The 24,664-nt window shown below is 44.6% G+C and overlaps 1 protein-coding gene across 1 annotated transcript in view; it reads left to right on the top strand.

Annotated features, from left to right (window-relative positions):
- The first annotated feature begins 424 nt into the window (after positions 1–424).
- Adam12 (ADAM metallopeptidase domain 12) overlaps positions 425–24,664 on the top strand; it is a 324,955-nt gene continuing 300,715 nt past the window's right edge. The window contains exon 1 of the mRNA XM_021194809.2: positions 425–783. Within this exon, the coding sequence (XP_021050468.1) occupies positions 693–783 (91 nt within the window). The 5' untranslated portion in view covers positions 425–692. The remainder of the gene's footprint in view (positions 784–24,664) is intronic.

The following is a 24,664-nucleotide window of genomic DNA, read 5'->3' as shown; positions in this document are numbered from 1 at the left end:
AGACCTGTTCCTCGTGTCCCGCCGGTTCCCAGCTAGCCAGCAGCTAGCAGTCCAGTCATCCTTTCCAGCCTCAGTCTGGAAAGCTGGACCCCGGCGCCGCGTGTGCTCTTGGCTGCCGGCGCCCCGGGCCCCGCGGCCACATCATCCTGAGGCTGGGAAGTGTGCGTTCTCGCGCCTTTGCGCCACGGAGCCGGTCTACGCGGCGGCCCGCACAAGGAGTCTGAGGGCATCCTGCATCCAGCCACCCCGAGAGTGGATAGGACCCAGGCTGTCAGGGACCCCGGAGCGGTCTCTAGGACCCGCGGGACGCCGCAGGAAGGCGGGGTGCGGGGGAGACGCTAATTTGTTCCGTGGTAATGAGAAAGGCGACTGCTGGCCGCGGATCCATTGCACAGGCCCGCCCTCAGATCGCTGGTCCCCGGCGCCAACTCGGACAGGCTGCTCATTTATTGCAACGGTCAAGGGCGGCTCGTGCCAGAGTAGCGCGCGCGCGCACGCACACACACGGGGAGGGGAGAAAGTTTTTTTTTGAAAAATGAAAGGCTAGACTCGCTGCTCAGCGACCCGGGCGCTGTGCGAGGGGGTCGCGGCAGACTCAGGGCAGTAGGACTTCTCCCAGCTCGGCGCCCGCGTGGGATGCTGCAGCGCTGGCCGCGGGGCCCCCGAAGCAGCTGCACGCCAGGCCGGCGACAATGGCAGAGCGCCCGGCGCGGCGCGCGCCCCCCGCCCGCGCCCTCCTGCTGGCCCTGGCTGGGGCCCTGCTGGCGCCCCATGCAGCCCGAGGTAAGTCACCCGCACAGGCGGCTGCCTGCGCGTCCCCTCCCTGCCACCTCGCTACAAGCCAGGGTCTCCGCGAGTGCCACAGCCATAGGGAGAGTAGACGCACCAGGGCGCATCTGAGGACCCCCCCCCCCGCTCGCGCTCCTAGAGCCTCGACACTGGTCCCCCGCCAGGTGCCCACTCCGGGGGTTGGGGTGGCAAGGGAGAAGATGCTTTGCTTGGGGGCCTTGAAGCAGCTAATGTCTGAATGAAGTGTCTTGGAGTGACATTTGCTCCTAAGGCTCAAAGTGTCTTGACAGTTACACGTGTCTCCTGGGAGGGTGTGCGTGGGGTCGTTTTCCTGATCCAGTGGGGTAGTGAGTTCCTTCACCCAGCTTCGGAGTCAACTCCCCACGAAGTTTCCTTTCTACCCCCGCTCTGACACAACTGGGGGATGCAGAGGACACCCCCCGCGGCCCCCCATCACAGTTGTACCTGCAGCGCTCTTAACTTTTTTGTTTCAATTGACTTCGGCGCCCTTAGCGATTTCTGGCTTCACTCGCTAATTGTCAGTAAGGATCAAACTTTAATAGAACTCATTCTCTTCTCTTGCTCATCCTTGGTAAATAAGGGCTTACACTACGACCTCGTGTAGCGCGAGAACCCACTCCAGAGTTAAACAAAAGTGCATAAATTAAAGGAGTTTTTAATAGACTTGTATTTTCTTGAGTTGAATCTTCTTAAAGCCCGGGCACCTGTGGATCCTGTTTGTATAATGAGAACTCACAGCAGGTGCCTTTTTAAAATTCGGGAGCTTCCCTAGTCACCCTTGCTGCCGACCCCTTTTGCCGCTAGGGGCGCTGTTCACCAATGAATGATTCACCTTGGCCTCCAACTCTATTTCTGTGATTCTAGGTATCAGGCATTTATTTAGCTAGCCCTCCATCATCAACTGTTTCCAACACGAAACATTTCATTTCTCAGCTATCACTGTTATCCTCGACCCCCAGCATGTCTACCATAATGTAACCAAATTCTAGCTCCCATAAATACCTACACAGCAATAAAGAACAACTTGGCGAATTGGTGATTAAATTAAACAACTACGCATATCAACCATCAGTGAGAAAGGCAACAACACTGAAGACTATTTAGAAAACTCTGGGACCTGCAGATGAAAATCGCAGTCAAAGGTGTTTTTGAGAGGGTTTTGTACAAACCTATTCCTTTGAAGGTTGTACAGCAAATGTACTTAGAAACATATAAACTCAGTTTCAAAGTATGCCTGAATTGGCCTTGAACTTGGCATATGCTCCCCACACACAAACAGAAGTCCAAGCACAGCTGATATCTTTTAGAGGCAAATGTTTATTAAATAAAGCTAATAGTGAGGAGTTATTTCATCGGGAGGGAGGCTGCAGCCTCCGCAGACAGAGCCTTGCCTCGGGATGGGGCAGACATCTTCAGCAGAACAGTAGGGCCAACACACTTGCAGTGGTTTAAGGACTGTGGTTTAATATTCCAAGTTCATGGTGTGTTTACACTTAGATTCTCAGAATCAACTCTCAGTCCATTCCCCAAGTCCTGTTGGTGAGGATGTTTGAAAATGCAAGCACTTGAAGCATTCGTTCATGTTGACAGACGACAGGAATCATTACTTGTCGAGGGCTGAGCATACCTTGAGTTTGATCGTAGCCTCGTTCATTACCCTGATCTCCAGCACAGCTCAGCACAAACACATCCAAAACAGAGTCCCGGATCCAAAGCACTGCACTTCCAGCAGTCTCCCCCGCTGCAGGAATGACGTCTGATGCTTCCTCCGGATGCCTCTTGCTGACACTTCATCCCTGAGGCTCTCTTACACAGCACGGCTGTATTCCCATCTCCCTAGCTCCTTCCCCTTTAGTGCATCTTCCCATCCAGGCTGCCATCCGCACATCCCTCTGCAGAAGTTCACTTGTGTCCCAGCAGCTCTTGAGCTGTACACTTGATGTTCCTCTTGTCTTCGCATGAGTGTTCTTTCCAACACTGTAGCCAGTGTTGATACAGTCCATCCTCAGTCAGACCCTGGGAGTTGCCTTTCCCAGTGTCCATGTATGTGTGTGAGAGTTTATGGGTGTGAGGGTGCATGTAGAGGACAGGTGACAATCTCCAGTGTCATTTCTTTGGTACCATCCTCCTTTTATGAACAATGTCTATCACTGGTTGGAATGCATCAAGTAGATGGGACTGGCTGGCTGGTAAGCCCTAGGGATCTACCTATCTCTCCTGCCTTGTAGCCATGGGATTGTAAGTGTGCACCACCAAGCCTGACTTTTTGCATGAGTCCTGGGAATTGAACTCAGGTCCTCATGGTTCCACAGTGAGCAATTTCTAGATTGAGCTATCTCTCCGGCCCCTCAAACTGGTTCTTCTTTAGGAATATGATTCACCGATTGCTTCAGGGCTGTCTTTAATCAAGAGCTTGGAAAGTTCTCTCACATCCTTAATGATTTTTTAAGCAAAGACCTTTCTCTTCCTTCCTTTGTTTTTGTGTTTTTGTGATGTACATATTACAGAAACTTCTGAGGTAGAGTATCTGGTGAGGTAGAGTATCTGATTTCAAAATGATCACATTTTGAAAAGTATCTTATGTGCATGGGTATTTTGCTTGCCTGTGCGTCTGTCCCACAAGCCTGTGTAGGCCGGAAGAGGGAACAAGCTCCTCTGGGACTGGATTCTCCAGATGGTTGTGGGTGGCCCTTTAGGTGATGGGTACTGAACCTGAATCTACTGGAAGAACAGTCAGTGCTCTTAACCCCTGAGCCATCTCTCCAGCCCAAGATAGTTCTTGGATAACTTGTGAATGTAGGAAGTCTGCTTTTAGTTGCAAGTAACAGGAGACACAATTGTGGCAGGGTTTTTGTTGTCATTGTCTTTGTTTTGTTTTTGTATGTTTTTTTGACATGGAAAAGCACTATGAAGTGAACTATGTAGGAATGATTTCACAGGTGTTGCAGGGCAGGGATATAGTCGGGAACACTGCACATCCTCTGCATCTGAATAAAGAACACTGCATATCCTCTGCATCCGAGTCGGAATACTGCACCTCCTCTGTGCATCCGAGTCAGAACACCGCCCGTCCTCAGTATCTGCCATTTTTAGACACTGATGTCCACTCTCTCCTTTTGGCCTTGTTGTCTCGCACTGGCTGCTGCAACCCTTATTGTCACACCTGCATTCAAGGCAGCAAAGAGCAAGAAAGGCAAAGACTGAAGACCCCTACACATCTCTCTTTTTACTTCAGGAAAACAATATTTTTATAAACCTTTTAGCAGATTAACAGATCTCATTGGCAGCTTATGGCCAAGGACAAGGTTAGCTGTATAGATCTGGGTGGGAAGATATGTAGCTGTTCACACAGGCATCTTAAAAAAACAAAAAAAACAAAAAAACAAAAAAACAAAAAAACAAGGCTAGAGTTGAGCTACAGGAAAACTTGTGTCTACTTACTGTACCCTTCACACACACACACACACACACACACACACACACACAAAGTGTGTGTTTACATGTATAAAATCATTGCCACACTTGACATAATATAAACATTTTAGCCCTTCCATTGTCATTTGGCTCTATTTGGCTTCTATTCCTTCCTTGTGGAAACTTGTTTGTAAAGAAATAAGACTAAGTAGTCTAAAGAAGCTGAGCACATTTCTTTCTCAGAGATGATGCTCTCCTTCCCTGGCCTTCTGTCCCTCCCTTCCTCCTTCCCCCCTTTTGTTCCTCCATTCCTCCTTCCCTTCTGTTCCCTTCCTTTCCCTCTCTCCTCTACGCTCCTCTTTCTTTCACACTTATATATTCACACACACACACACACTCACACACACTTCTGAGTGTATGGATATGATACAGCGTATACGTGTGTGCATATACCTATATATGCATGTATGGCCAGCATTCTAGTCTCTCTCCTTGCATGTGTTCCCCATCCCATCTTTGATTGCTAGTTTGGTAGAAATCAAGTGTCCTTTGTATTTAGTAAGGAATTCGCTCATTGTCTCCATGCCCGTTACAGCCAGGGAACCTGAGAAATCAACAGCATGCTCATTGTTCCTCTTGTAAGTATATTTTCTTTCTGAACATTACTATCTTCTCTTTGTAACTGTAATCGTCACAGTTTATGTAAGTGCGTATTAGTGGTGGTCTTTCCAGTGATCACACTGGGAACTCAGTGGAACTGTCAGATTTGGAATTTCATGTGCTATTTTTACTTTCTCACACTGTTTCTTCAGCTGTTTCTTCTTCCCTGTCATTTTCCACCTCTACATTTTATTCTGTTGGGGGGGAGCATTTTCCTATGTTTTCTAGACCCTCTATTCAATCTAAAGATGTTTCCTGCCCTTACTTAATTGCCTTCTTTCCATTGCAGTGGCCATGTCTACTTGTCATGTAGAGAAGGGCCATGTCTACTTGTCATGTAGAGAAGGGCATGTCTACTTGTCATGGAGAGAAGGGCATGTCTACTAGTCATGGAGAGAAGGTTCCCGTTAGCTCTGAATACATTATTGCTTCGTAGGCACTCTTTGTTCAACTCAGGGTCACTGTGAAATCTGAGATTCATTTGTCCCCTTTAGGAGAATCTCTGACTTTGTTCAAACATCGCATTTCTGGTTCACTGTTGCCATTCAATACTGGAACTCTGAACTGACTGAAAGTTCTATGTGCTTCCACAGATGGATTTATCAATAGGTGAAGGAGGTGACATTTTATTGGGATATCTCCATATATCATTGGTTCTAACATATGTATTGTTTTTCCTTTGGGTTGGTCAGTTTTTTTGTTGTTGTTTTGTTTTTTGTTTTGTTCCTTTTCCAAAAATGAATCCTCCTATCTCCTGCTGAAGGTTTTAGCCCAGCTCTGGGGGTCTGAGAGCCCTGGGTACTCAACAGAACAGGGCTAAAGAGGAGATCATGCCCTCGTGTCCTTGTTTCTACTGACTGCTTCTGCTTTCAATTCAGTTCTTTTTGACCTTTCCTCTGTATGCTCTGGCCAGGGTGGGAGTGGGACTGTTCTTGAGCATAGCCATTCTGTCCTGCATTGCCTCCTGCATGCATTCTTGTGTCCTGGAACTGGGGAGGCAGGCAGCCACCGTGCCAGCTATGCAAGAAACTTGGAGCTTCAAATTTTGAATTCTCATTTTCTAAAACCATGGTACCATGGCACTCTTCTCCAGGGAACTGGCACTCCTATGCCCCTTTGCCTGCTCTCTCTCTCTGTCTCTGTCTCTCTGTCTCCCTCTTTCCCCCTCCCTTCCCCTCTCTCTCTCTCCCTATGTTTCCCTCTCTTCTCTCTCTGGAGTGGTGCTGGGGATGTCTAGTCATTCCTTTTCTATTGCTGTGATAAAACACCATGACATCGAGAAGAAATAGCTTATTGGGGCTTATAGTCCCAGCAGATTAGAATCTATGATGATGGAACAACGGCATGGTGGCAAGATCAGGAAGCTGGGGGTTTACATCTTGAACTACAAGCATGAAGCAGAGGCAGCAAACTAGAAATGATGGGTGCCTTTAAACTCTTAAATCCTACCCCCAGTTACATACATTCCCCCAGCAAGGCCACACCTCCTTAGCCAACACAACAGCTCCACCAACTGGGGGCCCAATGCCAAACACTATGGGGATGGTTTTCATTCAACTCAGTGTAGAACAATACACTCTTACCCCTGAGTTGTGCCCACAGCTTGGCCGTCTCTTCTTACTATTGTTATTCTCCGTTTCTTATGGTTATCATTGTTGTTGTTGTTGTTGTTGTTGTTAGAAAAAACAGTGTTTTATTTTGTTTTCAAGAGGGGACATGGGGAAGCACCTGTGACTCTGCCATGCCAACTGGAAGCCAGCCACGCCTTTCTCACCACAATTGACATTTTCTTCCTCCCACTGTCATTTGGCTCCTTCTCTTCCTTCCTTGTGGAAACAAACATTAAAGTTATTTTAAAATGTTTTAAAACTTTGTTTTCAAAAAATCTATGAAAACTCAAAGTGAACGTATACCTAATTAGACAAATGTTGCAGCTGTGGGAATTGCACACACAAAAATATTTTCAAGGACGGAAGCTCTATCATTTAAAGAAGCTAAGTAGATTTCTTCCTGCCCTAAATGGTGCTGTAATGAGCTCATTACAGTTGCAAAAAATATATATATATATTTTTGTATCAGAGTGTATTCTAGGAGCCCTTTAAAGCTCTGTTGTTCCTGATGAGTCTCTGATTCCCAAAGATAGTTCTGAGAAGCATTTCTCAATATGTGTTTGGAGGCACACGGGCAGTCCCACAACCCTCAGCCTGCACCCTACACAGCAGGATTAAACAACTCTGGATATCAGGCCTGAGAAGTGAGGTAGACCCAATCTAAACAAAGTTGTGGGGAGCTTCTTTCTGTGTTCCATGCAGCTGTTTCATTACATATGTGCGGCTAGTAGTTTACCAAACCCAGAGTTTTTGTACTGGCATGTAGATACCAGGAAACACTGAGTGTACTGTAGCCAGACACCATGACAAGATCTCAGGCAGTGCTGGGGAGAGAATCCTGCAGCCTGTCCTATTCCTGCCTCTTCCTACAGCAGAGGACACCGGGGCTTCAGATGGTGCCTAGAGGCAAGACCATCTCTGTGCTGTCATGAGGGACAGTAGGCCATAACCCAGCCTGGTGAGCATCCTGTAATCTGTGTACTCTGTCTTTGGCATAATACAATGCTCATGGCAGTTGGAGATCCATCTGATTTCAGACAGAATTGATAATGCAGGTCGGATACACTGCTTTCCAATTCAAATGTGTACTCAAGTCTTGTGCTTTTTGGACCAACTGCTGTTTCAACCTTCCTACTTTCTGCAAGTCATTTTTCATCCTGTTTCCTTGGACTTTATTTAATGTTCAATTTGCCCTGCCTTCAATTGACAGATGAGGAGGAGAAGCTGAATAATTCAGCTTCATTTTGAGATATATATATATCTCCTTTAAGCTTTTATGTCACCCCAAGGCTATACATTAAGAGTTCAACTTCCTGCCAACCGTTTTAAAGTTTGGGCAGCCTCCTTGGGTACCTGGACCTTCTGCCTGCTCCTGCTGATGCTCTGGCCTCCAGAGCCCTTTATATCTCCCACTGTGGATGCTGATATCCCTGGGCATGCTTCCCTGAGCAGAGTATCATAAGCACCATTCTGTATTTGAACCCAAAACTTTCCTATGTCATTTGACATTTAAGCCTGGAGAAGATTTCAGCAGTGTGTGTGTGTGTGTGTGTGTGTGTGTGTGTGTGTGTGTGTGTGTTTTAGAGAGGAGCAGTCTATGTTCCCTTGAGCTGGGATGTGAACTGAGAACCTGATTTTACTTGTCTGGTTTGGTTTGAATCCTTAACATCCAGGTAATATTCCTGGAGTTTACATTAGGGTTTTGAACTTGTCTCATAACATCCATCCATCCATCCATCCATCTATCTACCTACCTACCTACCTACCTACCTACCTACCTACCTACCTACCTACCTATTTATTGATCTATCTATACACACACACACACACACACACACACACACACACCTTAGTACCTGAATCTGTGTCTTCATGTAGGACCATGCAGGAAACGTACATATGAGTACAGGTTCCCTTGGAGACCAGAAGAGAGTGTCTGATCCCCTGATGTGAGCTGCCCAATATGGGTGCTGGAAACAGAACTTGGACCTTCTTCTTTTAACCACTGAGCCATCTCTCCAGCCAGCCTGTGTTTTAAACTGCTGTTCTCTGGCTAATGGAACAGGAATACTCCTGAAATGAGATCTACCAAGTATGCTAGTGACTCTAGTTGACACTATGACAGAATACCTGGCAGAAACAACTTGAAGGAGGAGGGGCTTATTTAGCTCACGGCTCCAGGGGAACATCATGCCGGAAGGCATGGTGGCAGGAACTTGAGGTATAGAAAATCAGCTCTTAATGAATTCAGACAACACAGAGCTAGGTTGTCTCGTGACCCTTGAGATCCATCCCTCCAGTGCTGTCTGCCAGTCAGGGTGCATTTTGAAGGCTCAGCACCTTCCCAGACTACCTGAGCCTCAGTGTCCAAACACGGGAGCCTTGGCGGTCTGAGATGTTTCACGTTCAAACCATAGCACCAAGTAAACTTTTCAAACGACTATAGCCATTTTTCCAGCCCATTTCAGTATAGTTTGGTATAGTAAGAAAAGGATTATTGAAAAAGAAGTTAAGGTTGGAGAAGGGACCCAGAATAAGTCACACGTTTATATTTCTTACCCTCTAGATTTTATTATATAGGATTCAGAATGTCTAAACTTTAAAGGTCTAAAATATTACAGATATGTGTGTAACCATACACCTATTTTCCACCCATCCAGCCTTCTTCCTTTCTGTAGTTGATGGGTCTTAAGTATACATTTTTCTAATTAGTCTCTGATGTTATTTTGGATTTAAATGTTAGGTTTCATGGTACCTTACCACAGATTACAACATTTGCAACCTTCAGGGGTTTTGCTTCTGTTTTTTTTTTTTTTTTTTTAATTAATGTGTTTTTAAGATTATTCATGCTGGCATTAGTACTTGGTTCTTTCTTTTTAATTGAATGACTAAGCTTTAAACTGTACTCTCCTCTGTTGACAAACACCTGCGTCCTCCAGCCTTTTCCATCCCAGTGGTGGATCCTCGTCCTGTCTCTTTCTGTATAAGCGTGAGCTCCAGGGGATCTATTATGAGGGAATTGCTGAGTTGTACAGTACATTCATTTTCCACTTTAATATACTTTGTTAAATTGCTTTTCAAATTGGCTCCACAAAGGGAAAAAATGCCTACTTGGAAGAGTTTTGATTACACAGAATTAGGCATATTTGCTATTTGTAGCTTTCACATCTTAACAAGCTGGATGTGGAATATCGTCATCTTTTGACTGACATTTTCACCACCACAAGATACCCTCGGACCTGATTTGTTTGTACGTTTTCTCTCAGTAGGCAATTGTTATTTATTTCTTTTCATTCTTTCACATTATTTATTTTTCTTCATTCATATCACATAGCAAGCAAGGTGACAGGAAATTTAAGAAGTGGCCTGAAAATGTGAAAAAAAAAGTGAAAATTATGCACAATTCTTATACCCCCCAAACAATCACAGTTCCAATAATTTACGTGTTTTTATTGCAGAGCGGGAGACTGGAGTCATGTTGTGGATATTATTTTGCAGCTTGCTTTCTTTTCTTCTGTCCTTCCTTTTTCAGGGTGGGGTGGAGGTGAGGGTGACTAATGAGTTTTTACTAAAGTCACTAACAGGATTATAGGGTTTACTTACAAGAGCAAGGATGACTCAGAAATGTGCAGCATCACTAAAGCCCACCTATGCCACCAGTGACAGACAGCCCAGGAGAGCTGCAGCTTCTGACCTGCAGCTCAGAGGTCTCCAGTCTCTCCCCAAGCTAAGTCTCTTTATTGGGGCTCAGTTCTGTTGGCCACAGGCCCCTCTTCCAGCTGTCTGCTCCTGCCACAAAGCTGAGGAAGGACTTCTGCTCTCTCAGGCTCCTGACCCTTTGTTTACTTGTTGACTCTTGAGAGCCCCCCACCCTCGCAGAGGGAATATTTCAACCGGAAGGATGTTACTATGCAACAATCTGCCCCTTCTCCAGCACTGAGCATCCTTTGCTTCCTTTCTCCTTTTAAATAGTACTTTTATTAATTCTTCGAGAATTTCATATACTATATTTTGATCATATTTATCTCCCTCTCCCAATTAATCTCAGATCCACCCTTACCTACCCGATTTTGAGTTTTCTTCCTCCTCCTCTCCCCCTCTCCCTCCTCTCCTTCTCCTCTCCCTCCTCCTCTCCCTTCTCCTCCTCTCCCTCCTCCACCCCCTCCTCTCCTCAAAAAGTCCCATTTGTATTACCTAACTACTCTTGGATGTAGGACCTACATTGGTCAACCCACCAGAATTTTAACACTTTTTTTCTGAAACCTTCTCCACAGTGCTCCCTGAGCCTTGGAGGGAATGCTATAGATGTCCATCTCTGGCTAAGTATGGAGCCACGGTTGCCACAGCAACAGACACTTGTTCTCAAGAGCTTCACCAGTGGTTATGAGTTTCCGTTATACACTATCCATTGCGAGAAGTTTCTTTTTATGATTGGTTGAGGCCAATAGAGGCAGTAATCTGTTTGTCATGGGAACTTGGCAAACCACTCATGTATCTGTGGGGTGTGTGTGTGTGTGTGTGTGTTTGTGATTGTGCACACATGTGTGCATGTGGTGGCCAGAGGTTGGTGTCACGTGTCTTCCTCAACTGTTCTCCACCACATTGAAAATTATTTATTTTTATTTCATGTGTATAGGTGTCTTGTCTACATGTATGTCTGTGCACCATGTACATGCCTGGAGACCAGAAGAGAACATCAGATGCCCTGAATCTGGAGCTACAGGTGGTTATGAGCCACCCTGTATGTGTTGGCCATCTGACCGTGTTCTCTGGAAGAGCGGCCCATGCTTTTAACCTCTGCGCCATCTCTCTAGCCTCTCATGTATCTATTTTTAAGCATGATTTTTATAATTACTGCGTGTGTGCAAGCGCGTGTGTGCATGCGTGCACACAGTGATGGGTGGGTGGGTGGCTCATGTGTACTATAGCTCACATATAGAGGTCAAAGAGCAACTTTCAGGCGTTAACTCTCTCCTTCCACTGTGGGATCAGAGATTAAACTCAGGTTGTCGGGCTTGCGGGAACTTTCCCTACTGAGCCATCTCACTAACCCTTTTAGAAGATTTTTTTTTTTTAAAGTTCGGTTTATGAATGTTTCCTTCTTTTTTTGAATTTCCAAGAGATTTTTAAAAGATAACTTCTTCTAAATGTTAACCTTCACTATTGACTTATTATAACTGAAATGTACTTTCTACTTACCATATGAGATCAGCATCTATATTTGTAGATATCTAAGCAACCCATTATCATGGAAGCAGTTACTGAATCAGCTTCCTATATTGGTCAGCACAGGGAGATCTGGGGGCTGTTCCATGGTTTCCAGGGAAGTCTTAAGTTCTTAGGTTGGCAGTATGTATTGTTGCTTTGATGATGTTCCTGGAAGAAGAAGGAGAGCTTCAGAAGTACAGACGTCTGTACTAAAATCAGCTAGCTGGTCTCCCCTGCAAACCCTACCTTGCAGGGGACCTCTCTGGGCTGGGAGGACTGAGATGGCTGGAGCCCCAAACCTCCGGAAAATTTTTTTTAAAAAGATATTCCTGAGAATTTTATAAATGTACGCCATAGATACCGTCATACTCCCCAATTTCCTCCTCCAACTTCCCTCCCACACATCTCCCTACCAACTTGATGTCTTTTGTTTTTCTTGATAGCCCGCTAGGTCCAGTTAATGCTGCCCAGTCGTGCCTAAGTGCAGGGCCATCCACTGGAGCATGCAGATCCTACCGGGGGCCATATCCTCAAGAAAGAGTGACCCTCAATACCTTTGGAGCTACCAACTGCCAATAGCTCCTCAGTCAGGATTAGGGCCCTGGGATCATCTGCTACATCTACTCTGCATCTCTGGATGGCTTGGTCTCACACAGTAACCAGAGCTGCTTGTGCGCTCGTGAGCACACTAGCCGGGTCAGGTCCAGGAGCATGCTGCTCAGAGCCCTCCTCCCCATCCGCCAGCTTCTGCATGTCTTCTGCCTCCTCTGCTATTCAGACAGCTTGTATGATCTCTCTCATCCTTGGTCGCCTTCTCTGTGAGGTGGTGTGTCTACTCGTGCCACAAGGGAGTGTAAAGTATCCAGCCCATACTAAGTTCTTAGAAGACTTAAGTCTCTCCCACCCTCTTTTGTCTTTCCTTTCAAAATATCTCCATTGTTCTGGTGTTTTGTGTGGATATTAGAACCTTGCTGTAGGGCTCACATAACTTCCCATCCTGAGATCTCAGTTAATTTGGCAGAGAATGAGCATTCTCGTGACCTCAGGGCTGTGTTCATAAACATAGGCATTTCTATGTACTTGTTCTCTTTGCTGATATTCAGGATGCTTTAAATGACTTTCTCCCGACAGTCCTTCTTGCATAGCTTTGCAGGAACCCTGTCTAAATGCTCTGGGCACTTTTAGTTGTTAATATTTTAGATCTTTAACTCTTGTTTGGTTTGGTTTGGAGATTTATTTTTAGATTTTTATTTATGTGTCTATGAATGTGTCTTGCCACATGAGTGCAGGGTACCCACAGAAGGTAGAAGAGACCATTGGAGCATGGAACCTGATGTAAGTGCTGGGAACTTTGGGAAGAGCAGCAACCACTCTTAATTGCTGAGCCATCTCTCTAGCCCCTAGATCTTTATTATGGAACACAAAACAACAACAAAGAAGTAGACCCCAGTAATACCCCGTGTCTATGACCTAGTTTCTATAGGTACCAGCTCTGTGTACTCTTATTTTATTATGAATAGACCTTTTTTGTCGTTCTGGTCTTTAACTTATTTAGAGTATTGGTTTTGAACTCAGTGATCTTGCTTAATGTTTATTAACATTAGTAGAATGTGTATTCTATAGAAATCCTCTGAGAATTATCACAATTCTTCGTGCTATTCCTCTTTTCTCCTCAGATGCGTCAGAGCCTCCATTGCAGGGTAAATAGGAGCAGGCAGCACACATGTCTGTCTCTCTGTCTCTCTGTCTCTCTTCTCTCTCTCTCTCTTTCTCGCTCTCATTTTAATGAAAATAAACTTAGCTTTTGTCCTTTTTAGATGTCTGCTTTCTTTCTTCCCTGTTTCCCACTACCTTTTACATGTGTGAGTTTAGATGCACACTTTCACTATTTAGATCTATTTAGATCTGTGAGTTTAGATGCACACTTTCACTACTACTGTTGGGTTTGTCACCTTTGCACTTCACTAACAGAGTCTGGAGAGAACCTTCGCTTGCTCTCAGCAGTGGCACAGACTAAGCGTGGGTTGATGCTTCCCACTGCGCTTCCGAGTTTTCATTATCACTATTGTTTGGTAATTCAGTTCTGCTCTTTTAAAACATATGCTACTTTTTATAATTGATCATCACTGTTAACACAGGATTTAAAATCTTCTAGGACAGTGGTTCTCAACCTTCCGAACAATGTGACACTTTAATACAGTTTCTCATGTTGTGATCACCTCCAACCATAAAATTACATTCATTGCTACTTTATAACTGCAATTTTGCTACTGTTGTGAATCATAGTGTCAATATCTGATATGCAGGATATATGATATACAGGATATCTGACATGTAACCTCTGTGAAAGGATCATTTAACCCCTGAAGAGGCCGTGGCCCACAGGTTGATTACCACTGTTCTAGGAGAATCACCCATTTGATGTGAGGTGTATCCAGACAGGGTTAACTGAGGAGGAAAGGATCACTGAAGCAGATGGTACCATTTCACAAGCTGGGGACCATGGTTAAATAAAAGGGAGAAAAGCAGGAAGACAGCTGCGAGCCTGGCACGATTCACCCATCTCTGCTCCCTGAGATGTGAGAGACACCGGCCTTCCTCTTTCATAACGCTGGGCTGTTCCTATCCCCATGGCTTCTCCAAGACAGCAAACTGTGAGCCAAAATGGCCACCCTTCCCCTAAGTTGCATTTCCCAAGTGTTTTGTCACAGCAAAAGGCAGAGTAACTAATGTAGTCTTCAAACTGCTGGACGTGGGAGAACTATAGAGATGCAACAGCCCTTAAGAGCACTTGCTCTTCACACAGAAAGAAGACCCAGGATCAATTCCCAGATCCCATGTCAGGAAGCTGAAAGCCATCTATTACTCCAATTCTAGTGAATCTGATGCCTTCTTCTGGCCTACAAGGACATCTGTATGCATGTAGTGTTGTCTGTCTGTCTGTCTTTAACTTAAAAACAATGTAGTGGGGTCATAGGAGACTCTGGTCTGGTTTTGTCATCCAACACTTAGATTGGCTTATCCAACATAACCAGATCTTCCCTGCAGCCCTCACTGCTGCTGGATTCAGCTCACTCCTTGTTAAAGTTGTCTCCCACTGAGAGTCTCTGATGAACAAACTGTGTTTGCTGTCCCCAAAGATGCCCATGGTAACTCTCTCGCGGGTTTACCTCTGTGTTGAATTCTAGATGGACAGTTGTTTTCCTCAAGCAAACAGAGATTCCTCTGGTGTGGCCCAGTCTTCTCTGACATGGCATTGGTCTCTTTAGAGTAACAGTTATTTGTTGGATCTAAATCTGTCTTTTTCTCTAAATATGATAGTTTTCATTGTTGTCTGTATTTTTATATGTGTGTGCACATGTTTCTATAATCTTGTTATCAATTAATATGAATTTGTGTTAGTATATGTTTGAAATGGAATCATTTCTATTTATCATTTATACCTGGCTTTATGTCACTACCACACCCATGGTCTTTCTACCCCTCCTCTTTCCCTTTTCTCTTTCTTTTTTCTATTCACATATGTTTCTTCCTCCTCCTTTGCCTTTTTGTGGAATGAACCTAGTGTCTTAAACATACTCACAAATCCACTGCAACTGTATATCCCAAGCTGTCTTTGGCTTAATAAGGTAGAATCGTATTAAGTTGATTAACCTGATCTTGAACTCACTCCATAGCTCAGACAGATATTGAACTTGTGATCCTCCTTGCTTAACTGCCCAGGTAAATGGGATGAAGGCCTATACCAGCAGGTTTGGATTGCCTGAGTTTCTTGAATCCAGTCCATTATAGAGATGATTAATCATTACCCCTTTCCTTTATTATTCGCTTTGAAGCTCCTTTTTGCTATTGACCCTTGTTAGCCAGTGACCCTGTTCATAGCTTCTGCTTTTACCTTGATCTTCCTTTGCCTTCTTTTTATTACAGGTAACATGTCTAAGACTAGAATTGATCTTCCCAATTCTCCTTTTAGCTGTGCCTAGTTGACTGTCTGGAGTACCTATCGACTCACTTTATGTTTCCTGATGTCTTTAAATGTTCATCTGTGAAAGCTTCATTTTGTTCTTCAAACTTGCTAGATACATTTTGAAGTGATCCCACGTTCGTTACCTTTCATTGAGGTTGCCTTCGATCTCTTCCTGTCTTTAGGTATACGATATTGTCATCCCTTCCAGATTGTTCCACTTGCCAATTCCCAGAACCTCAAGAGCTTAGAGTAAAATCTTATTTTTCTTTATTATCACAGATCATCTCTTTTAGAGGCTTCTGCATTCTTTCCCCAGCCCTGTTCTCTCTTTTAGAGGCTTCTGCATTCTTTCCCCAGCCCTGTTCTCCATCGGAGCCCTGTAGACTATGAGCCATGCTATAGGTTCAGGAACTTTCCTGTAGAGCAGAGATTGTTTAAGACTGGTAGGTTCCTGGATGTTCACTTGTCTGAAGCCATTCTTTCACACTATTCCCCAACTTGGAACTTTTACACCACATGTTTATTGTAAGTTTGTTCTGTATGCCCAAGTGGCAAAGACATGAAGTTCTGAGACCCTAGTGTAAGTGAGGACACAGTGAAGCCACAGAACTAAACCGTTCTGTAGGTAGAAAAAAAAAAAAAAGGTTTATTGCCATTGCTGTCTCCCCAGGATCAGAGATGACAGGAAAAAGGTAAGAAAGCTTTGCCTATTTTAAGGGAGGCATACAAGCTAGAACAGCTTGGGGGGTATCAGGAGGTGGGGTACCGTTGAGAACAGCCTGAGAACTAGTGTGGAGACAGATCTGTTACAGACTTGTTTGTGTCAATCACAAGTCCAATGCTCACTGGAGCAGGTAGTTGGCTGTACAGGGTGGATAAGGGAAGTAATCCCAAAGCAGACAAACAGAAACCTGCTTTATAAGGCCTCGGGGTAATGCTGGCTTTAGGTGGCAATCCTTCTCTTTACCTGGTCAGCCTGCAGCCTGAGCTGAGCCCAGACTGGCAGTCAGGACATTGTCAGCAGCACTGTTTTTTGTTTTGTTTTGTTTTGTTTTGTTTTTTGTTTTTTTGTTTTTAGCCTGTTTTGGACCTAACTTCTAAAACTCATCAGATTTGGGAGTGAAAATAAATGACTGGAGAGATTGCAGGTTCCTTGAGAAACTTGGTGTTTTTATAACCCCCAGACTTGGGAAGGACAGCCCTTCAAGGATCTGTTTAGATTTTTGTTTTTAATGGGGAGATTGAGGTGCCAAGAATGGAAACCAGGGCCTCATATGCTAGGCAAGCACTGTACCCAGGACTAAACCCCTAATCCAGGCCCTGGTGTTCAAGTCATACTTCTGTCACAACTGGAGTTGGGCCAGTATCCACTAGACCTCCTGTTTTCCAAGGTATTGGAGTGCCTGAATGTCTTTGCTTAGAAATTCTCTCTAATTCTCTTCCCTTTCTCTCAAGTTCAGTGATATGGCTCCTTCAATGTGGGCGTCACGTTTAACATTTGCATATGTTTCAGTGGCAAGTTCTCTCTGAAGTCACCATGTTTTCCAAGCCAGAAGGCTGCATATGAATCAACACATTTCCTTCCTGCACACTGTGATCCAAGAGTTGGGCTAGGAGCTGTGGGGATACCATGGTGTGAAAACCAGACACAGGCTCTCACCTCGGGGCACGTGGAGCACGTGAATCCTAGGGATGTGCTGAAAGAAACTGAACCCGCTCCAGGGGGACTGGGTCTCAGCTTCCAGTCCTCAGAATATTCATCAGGAAATCAGGCAGCTGCTCTCCCGTTGGCAGGTCATTCTTTGCCTTGGCAGCTGCAGGGGTGGATGTGCAAATGATGGGGCCAAGCTAAGCTCTGGGCGAGGACATCAGCTGTTCCCATCCTCTTCTGGCAGGGGCAAACCGAGAACAGCTGGGGAACCAGTCAGACACAAACTCCTCCGGAAGTTGCCTCTCTGCCAGCAGAGGTGTCAACAGAATTCCTCTTGCCTGCACCTTCGGGACCACACACTAGATTTTCCCATGCTTATTGATTTTGATAAGGGGAAGTTTATATGATGGAGCATGACGATGGTGCAGATACTCATCTGGATATCTTTGCAACTTTTGGAATGGATTCTGTGATTCCACAGAAATGTATTTCTTCACTCATTCATCTCAGGGATGGAGACCAGTCACCTAAATGACACCAAAATTTTGATAACTCATTAACTTGATTCCACAAGCTCTATGCCACCTCTTCATAGGGAACTCATGTTCCTTGAGCACCGTTAATTCATGCAAAGTTCTGTTCCTCTCTTATTTCCCTCTGCCAGTTTGTCCTCATGGATTTCACTGTCTTTTTGCCTGCTTCTCCACTCTGCTTGCTACTAGGAGAAGCTTTTCATTTTACTTTCTTCTCTTCGCATCTCAGGTCCAAGCCAGTGGTTACAGAGGATCAAACAAGACAGCAGTTTGCTAAGAGGGTGGGAGGAAGGATGAGATGAGAAATAGTTTTGTTTTGTTTTGTTTTTTTTTTTTTTAAAAAAAAAACCAAGCTAAGACTATGTATTCAGACATATATGATATGTATTCAGACATATATGACACCTCCTAAATGTACCTTTATCTCCCGAGGACATCAAGGACATAAAATAAGGACCTGTATTTCATCTGTCTCCTCTGGGGTCACACCTGAGTAGATGTAGTGGGTCGAGGGGACTGAGAATTCTCCCACTATGGTTATGAAAATGACAGGTGGCTTGAATCAAGTGCCAGAATCTGGACGTGGAGAAGTGATCTCTTTGTATCTGTGTGGCTCCAAGGAACCTAGGAAATCTTTTACTTTGGATTCTTCACCACTAAGGAATGAAAAGGTAGTCCCCTTCCTGGGCTATGGTAAGCACTGAATGAAGAACTACACATTCCTTTTTAAATTGTACAGAGAGGAACGGGTACCACTGCTCACTCAATGGCTAAGTTTATCCTCCCACCCCACCCCCACCTGAGAAGGCATAAGTTCTAGGTTCTATGAGCTACTATCCCACCCCAATTCTAATGGGCGGTTGTCATTATTGTTCCCAAAATACAAGACGGGGGCATCAAAGGTGCAGGGATGTTTTTCTTTCCTTCCTTATCTTAGATCTCTCTATAACCCAGGAAGGTAGTGTCTCTCTTTCCATAGCTCTGGCTGTCCTGGAACTTACTATAGATCAGGCTGGCCTCAAACTCACAGAGATTTGCCTGCCTCTGCCTCCTGAGTGCTGGGATTAAAGATGTGTGCCACCAAGCCTTGCTTCTGGTCTTGTTGACTTACAGCTAAAAGGATAAAGATGTATTTCCTTCTATGCTACTGTGGGAATATCATGGGTTGGGCAGAAGGAACACTTAAAGGGGAAGATCCAAGGCAGACCAAGACAGGGCCATGGCTTTTCCAAGCCTTCAGCTCCCAATGGGCCCTCCAGAAAGGACTTGGAGAGGAAGAGGGTTAAGAGTAGAATGGGGGAGTAGATAGAGTTTAAAATGTTCATCAAAGTTCTGGGTGGGTGTGGATAGAATCTACTGTTTAGGCAAGAATCTTTCATGCTTCTGTGGACAAAACAGCACACAGCCTTTCCGCTCTCATGCCAATCACCTGGCAGAGCACGGGACATCAAGAGTACGGCTCACTTGAGGCTCTGGAACTTTGCTCTTCAGAATTCTACAGATTTAAAGCAATTCCAAACATTCTAGAATTCAAACCCCAAGACTAAACAGTGTTACTTTCCCATCCAGAAAGGCAGTTAGTTGAGTATACCCCCTGCTGTCGAGATGGTTTTTGTCTGAACTGTTCTTCCATTGTTAGTTCCAGCCACCTCTGTTTTAAGTGGCTTTTTTTTAAAAAAGCATCTAATTAGAGAAGGTTCCCTTGGGTACCACTCCACTCTAGAACATCTAGTCCCAGCAGGGCTAGACACATCCTCTCTTCTCTGAGGAGGGATGCGTAAGGGCAGGACTGGGAGGAGAGGTTGGGGATGTGTTACTGGGAAGTAAAGTGAATAAAAAATAAATTATTGGGGGGGGGGGAACACTCAGTCTTAGTCTAACACATCTGATTGAACCTCAGAGCTCCTTTTAAGACACAAAGCTAAACTTAAGATTTTGTACTTATAGTACAGCCATGTTTCTAAAAGTTGATTGTTGTTACCTGGTAGGAAAGAATTAAAGCTTTTGTTTGTGTTCTTTCAATGAGCCAGTCCTGTTTGGAGAACAGGGCCTCATTCTCAGCTCATCCTCTACTACCCCACCTCAGGGAGGCAGGAACCACAGTCAACTCCCTTCCTCCTGGGAAGCCAAGGCTGGAAGTTTAAGATGTGCAGGGTCTTGGGCCTGGTAGGAAATGCAGCTGCCACCGTATGGGCGAATCCCTCTGCTCAGGAGGAAGGTAGAGTAGGACTTAGGCTGGTCACAGCAACTGTGGTGCTGTTGGCTGGCACTTTCGCTCACATTCAGCAAGTGCTGGGATAAACCCTTTGAAGAAAGTAGCACATCAAAATGTGCCCGTAGTCCCACCAAGTGTGGCATCCGTGATGCACATGGAGACACTTAAGTGTGAAGAACTTGGGATCTGACTTAGCTACTGCAGCTGCTCAAGTCAAATACAATTTGACGGTTGATTTCACAGCGCACTGGGCCGACAGGGTAGGAGCTGTGATCTTCAGACTCCAACTTTTTCCCCCCGCTTCCAGTTCTGATGATTCTGGGAAACCCACGAAGGAGACAGCTACTGTTTCAAGGACACCGGGGTACAATAAGACTTTAATCTTTCACTCTTAGCCTGTGGGTCCTGACACTGGGAATCCATTTTTAGGATTTATAGAAACCCTTTGTTTCTATACTAAATAATCATATGAACTTATCAGCTCAACTGCGTTTTCTTTACAGGGAAACTTATTGCATGACAGATTCAGTTCCTGACTCTATTTATTCTCACGAATGGATACAAGATTCAGCCTGACAACTTTTACCCACGACAGAATATTGATAGAAGTTATAACGTGCATACATGGGAAGACCACTTATTTCACATGGGCACCTGCTTATGCTCTCATGACACTCATAGGACGGAGAGCTACCCATGGCTTCTCTTGCAGGCAGCAGTCAATGTATTGCCAGGGCTGGGTCCTCATCAGCTGTCTTAACCAGAAAAGATCTGTTTCCAATTTTTTCTTTCTTTCTTTTTTTATTGGATTTTTAAAATTTTAATTTACATTTCAAATGTTATCCCCTTCCCCAGTCCCCTTTCTCCCATTCCATCCTCTGTTGCCTTGCTTCTATGAGGATGTTCCTTCACTCACCCACCCACTCCCACCTCCCTGCCCTCAGTTCCCCTACACTGGAGCATCTATCGAGCTTTCATAGGACCAAGGATCTCTCCTCCCATTGATGCATGACAAGGCCATCCTCTGCATCACACGCAGCTGTAGCCATGTGTACTCCTTTGTTGATGGAGTAGTCCCTATGAGCTCTTGAGGGACTGGTTGGTTGATATTGTTATTCCTCCTGTGGGGTTGCAATCCCCTTCAACTCCTTCAGTCCTTTCCCTAGTTCCTCTATTAGGGACCCCAAGCTCAGTCTAATGGTTGGCTGTGAGCATTCATCTCTGTATTTGTAAGGGTCTGACAGAGCCTCTCAGGAGACAGTCATATCAGGCTCCTTTGGGTTACCTCACTCAGGATTTTCAACTAAGGAATATCCAATGGCCAAGAAGCACCTAAAGAAATGTTCAGCCGGGCGTGGTGGTGCATGCCTTTAATCCCAGCATTCAGAAGGCAGAGGCAGGTGGATTTTTGAGTTCGAGGCCAGCCTTGTCTACAGAGTGAGTTCCAGAACAGCCAGGGCTATACAGAGAAACCCTGTCTCAAAAAAACAAAACAAAACAAAACAAAAAAATGTTCAACATCCTTAGTCATCAGGGAAATGCAAATCAAAACAACCCTGAGATTCTACCTCGCACCAGTCAGAATGGCTAAAATCAAAAGCTCAGGTAACAGCAGATGCTAGTGATGTGGAGAAAGAGGAACACTCCTCCATTGCTGGTGGGATTGCAAGCTGGTACAACCACTCTGGAAATCAGTTTGGCAGTTCTTCAGAAAATTGGATATAGTACTACCTGAGGACCCAGCAATACCACTCCTGGGCATATACCCAGAAGATGCTCCAACATGTAATAAGGACACATGCTCCACATGTTCATAGCAGCCTGATTTATAATGGCCAGAAGCTGGAAAGACTCAGATGTCCTTCAACAGAGGAATAGATACAGAAAATCTGGTACATTTACACAATGGAGTACTACTCAGCTATTAAAAACGATGAATTCATGAAATTCTTAGGCAAATGGATAGAACTAGAAAATACCACCTTGAGTGAGGTAACCCAGTCACAGAATAACACACCCAGCATGCACTCACTGCGTCCACATTTTATATCATGCAGACTTCAGTTTTTTAAAGTGCTTGCCTGGGAGATGATGCTTCTCAGAAGTCCTTCTCATTTCCCAAACAGAGGTTCTCTGCAGCTCCCGAGAGGCCATAGAGAATAGGGAGTATGTGTGTAGGGGGTTGGGAGTTCTGCTTCCAAGAAACCAGAAGGGACCTAATATAATCATAATGTGATTCCTAGAGTCTGTGAGTTAGAAGAGACTCATAAGGCCAGTCTAATCCATTCCTAAGGCAGTGGTTGGCTTAAGCTGTTTAATACAGTGAGTCAAATAGACAATGAGTGTTACCTTTGGACCTGTCTTCAACACATAGACCCATCTGTTCTCAGGATGGGTAATAACATCCTGTCTCTAAGGCAGTTTTCTTCCTGCCTTTCAGTCCCCCAATAGCCCCAAGTGCTGTGTTTGCAGTTGCATCTTCCTTCCTCTGTCCCCAGTTTGTTCTCTCTCACTCCAACACTGTCTCAGACCAAAATCCATCCAGATGTATTAGGCAGGGTTCTCTAGGAGAACAGAACTGGGAGACCACATACGTATTCTAAAGGGATTTACTAGACTGGCTTACAAACCATAGGGATGGATAGTCTGACCATGGTCATCTGCACACCCGAGACCAGGCTGAGAGCCTGGAAGTTCCCAGTCCATATAGCAGGTTTTTTGTCTGTTTGTTTGTTTGTTTGTGGGTATTTTTTTCAAGACAGGGTTTCTCTGTATAGCCCTGGCTGTCCTGAACTCACTCTGTAGACCACGCTGGCCTCGAACTCAGAAATCCGCCTGCCTCTGCCTCCCAAGTGCTGGAATTAAAGGCATGCGCCACCACTGCCCGGCCACATAGCAGTCTTAATCTACTGGTGGAGATTCCTGAAGGGTTGCTGATATCTTCAGTCTTTGTTAGAATCTGAAGACACGGGAGTCTGATGTCAGCAAAAATGGCCATGGTAGCAGCGATAGATGCTCTCACCAGCAAGAAGGGAGGGTAGGCATGCAAGTTGATTTTTCCTGAGAATTGTGTTCCCTCCAGGTCCCTGGTGCCTGACACAGCTCAGCTGCCAGATAAATAGCAGTGGTGCAGTGAGTGAGTAACCCCATTTATTGTGCTTCCCCCCCTTTCAAAAAATGTGAATCACCGGGTGTGGTGGCGCACGCCTTTAATCCCAGCACTTGGGAGGCAGAGGCAGGCGGATTTCTGAGTTCGAGGCCAACCTGGTCTACAAAGTGAGTTCCAGGACAGCCAGGGCTACACAGAGAAACCCTGTCTCGGAAAACCAAAAAAAAAAAAAAAAAAAGTGAATCAACTAAAGGGCTACTCTTTCCTAAAGTTTTGCTTTTATCTGACCATTCTTGTAAATAGATATAAGCACATTTGGCAATTCTTTTATTTAAAAATAAATCCATGTGTCCTCATGTTTGGTATGGAAAACATAATAGTTCTAATATACTGTTTTGCTCCAGCTGTCAGGTAGACAATAGAATGATGATGTCTGATGCTTTCTCTACTAGTTTAGCCCGTGCCCAAGTTGCCAGCAGCATGGGAAGCTGCACACTCTAACTTGGGTTTAAGATCCCTGGAGCTGTTAGTTAGTAATCCAGTGATGGTAGATATAACTGTGTGTTCCCTTTCCCCCCCCCCCCTTTTCTTCCCTCTCCAGAATGCTGGGCTTTTGGAGTAACTTTGATTCAAACGAGTAAAAATTCAATAGAGAGGCAAAATGCTCTTTCTAAACAGAATGCAGCTTCAGCAGCCACAAAATTCAATGGAGAACGCCACCAGGCTAATTTGCAAATCCTGAGTATTACCTTGTTCCCTCTCATGTTTATTAGCATCCTTTTATTTACAGAAGTGTTGGATAGTTTCGGTAGCCTCGGGAAAGTGTTCTTGTATGTAAGTTTGGAAACTTAGCTTGAAATATGACTGTTGATAAACTCTCAGTAACTTTAAAAGAGCATGTCCTAAGGTGGTACGCCATTTATCTTTATAATTCTCAAATTGTTTACTATCTATCCTTGGTAGAAATATGAAAACAAGCTGAGATTATAGAATATGGAAGTGGGTTATCAAAGGAACAATGAGCTTTGTGGTTTTAGAGAACTTTAATGTACACGACAGTTGGGTGGCCTAATTAGTTTTAGGCCTAGGAATATGATCTTCAAGATTTATTTAGATTCTGCAAATTAGCATGTTCATTTGTTTCATATATATCAGGATACACACATGTACACATGCACACATATTCACATTTATGCAATCCAGGGAGATCTGCCTTTGAATTCCTTATATTTTATTAAGGATTTTATTTCTACATTCTTAAGACTTTCTTTGCTATATTCTTGCCTGGTAGTGGGGTTATACTGGCCTCTTAATAAGAGTTGTGAGGGTTTTAACTCCTCTTATATTTTGTGAAAGACTTACAGTAAGACATTGCTATTTCTCTCTTAAACATCTGCTGGGATTCATCACTGTAATAATCTGGGGCTGGTGTGTGTGTGTGTGTATGTGTGTGTGTGTGTGTGTGTGTGTGTGTGTGTGTGTGTGTG

This window comes from Mus pahari, chromosome 1 (assembly GCF_900095145.1).
Source record: "Mus pahari chromosome 1, PAHARI_EIJ_v1.1, whole genome shotgun sequence".
NCBI classification, from domain to species: domain Eukaryota; kingdom Metazoa; phylum Chordata; class Mammalia; order Rodentia; family Muridae; genus Mus; species Mus pahari.
Note: the sequence above shows the minus strand (reverse complement) of the source record. Positions and strands in the feature narration are given on the sequence as shown.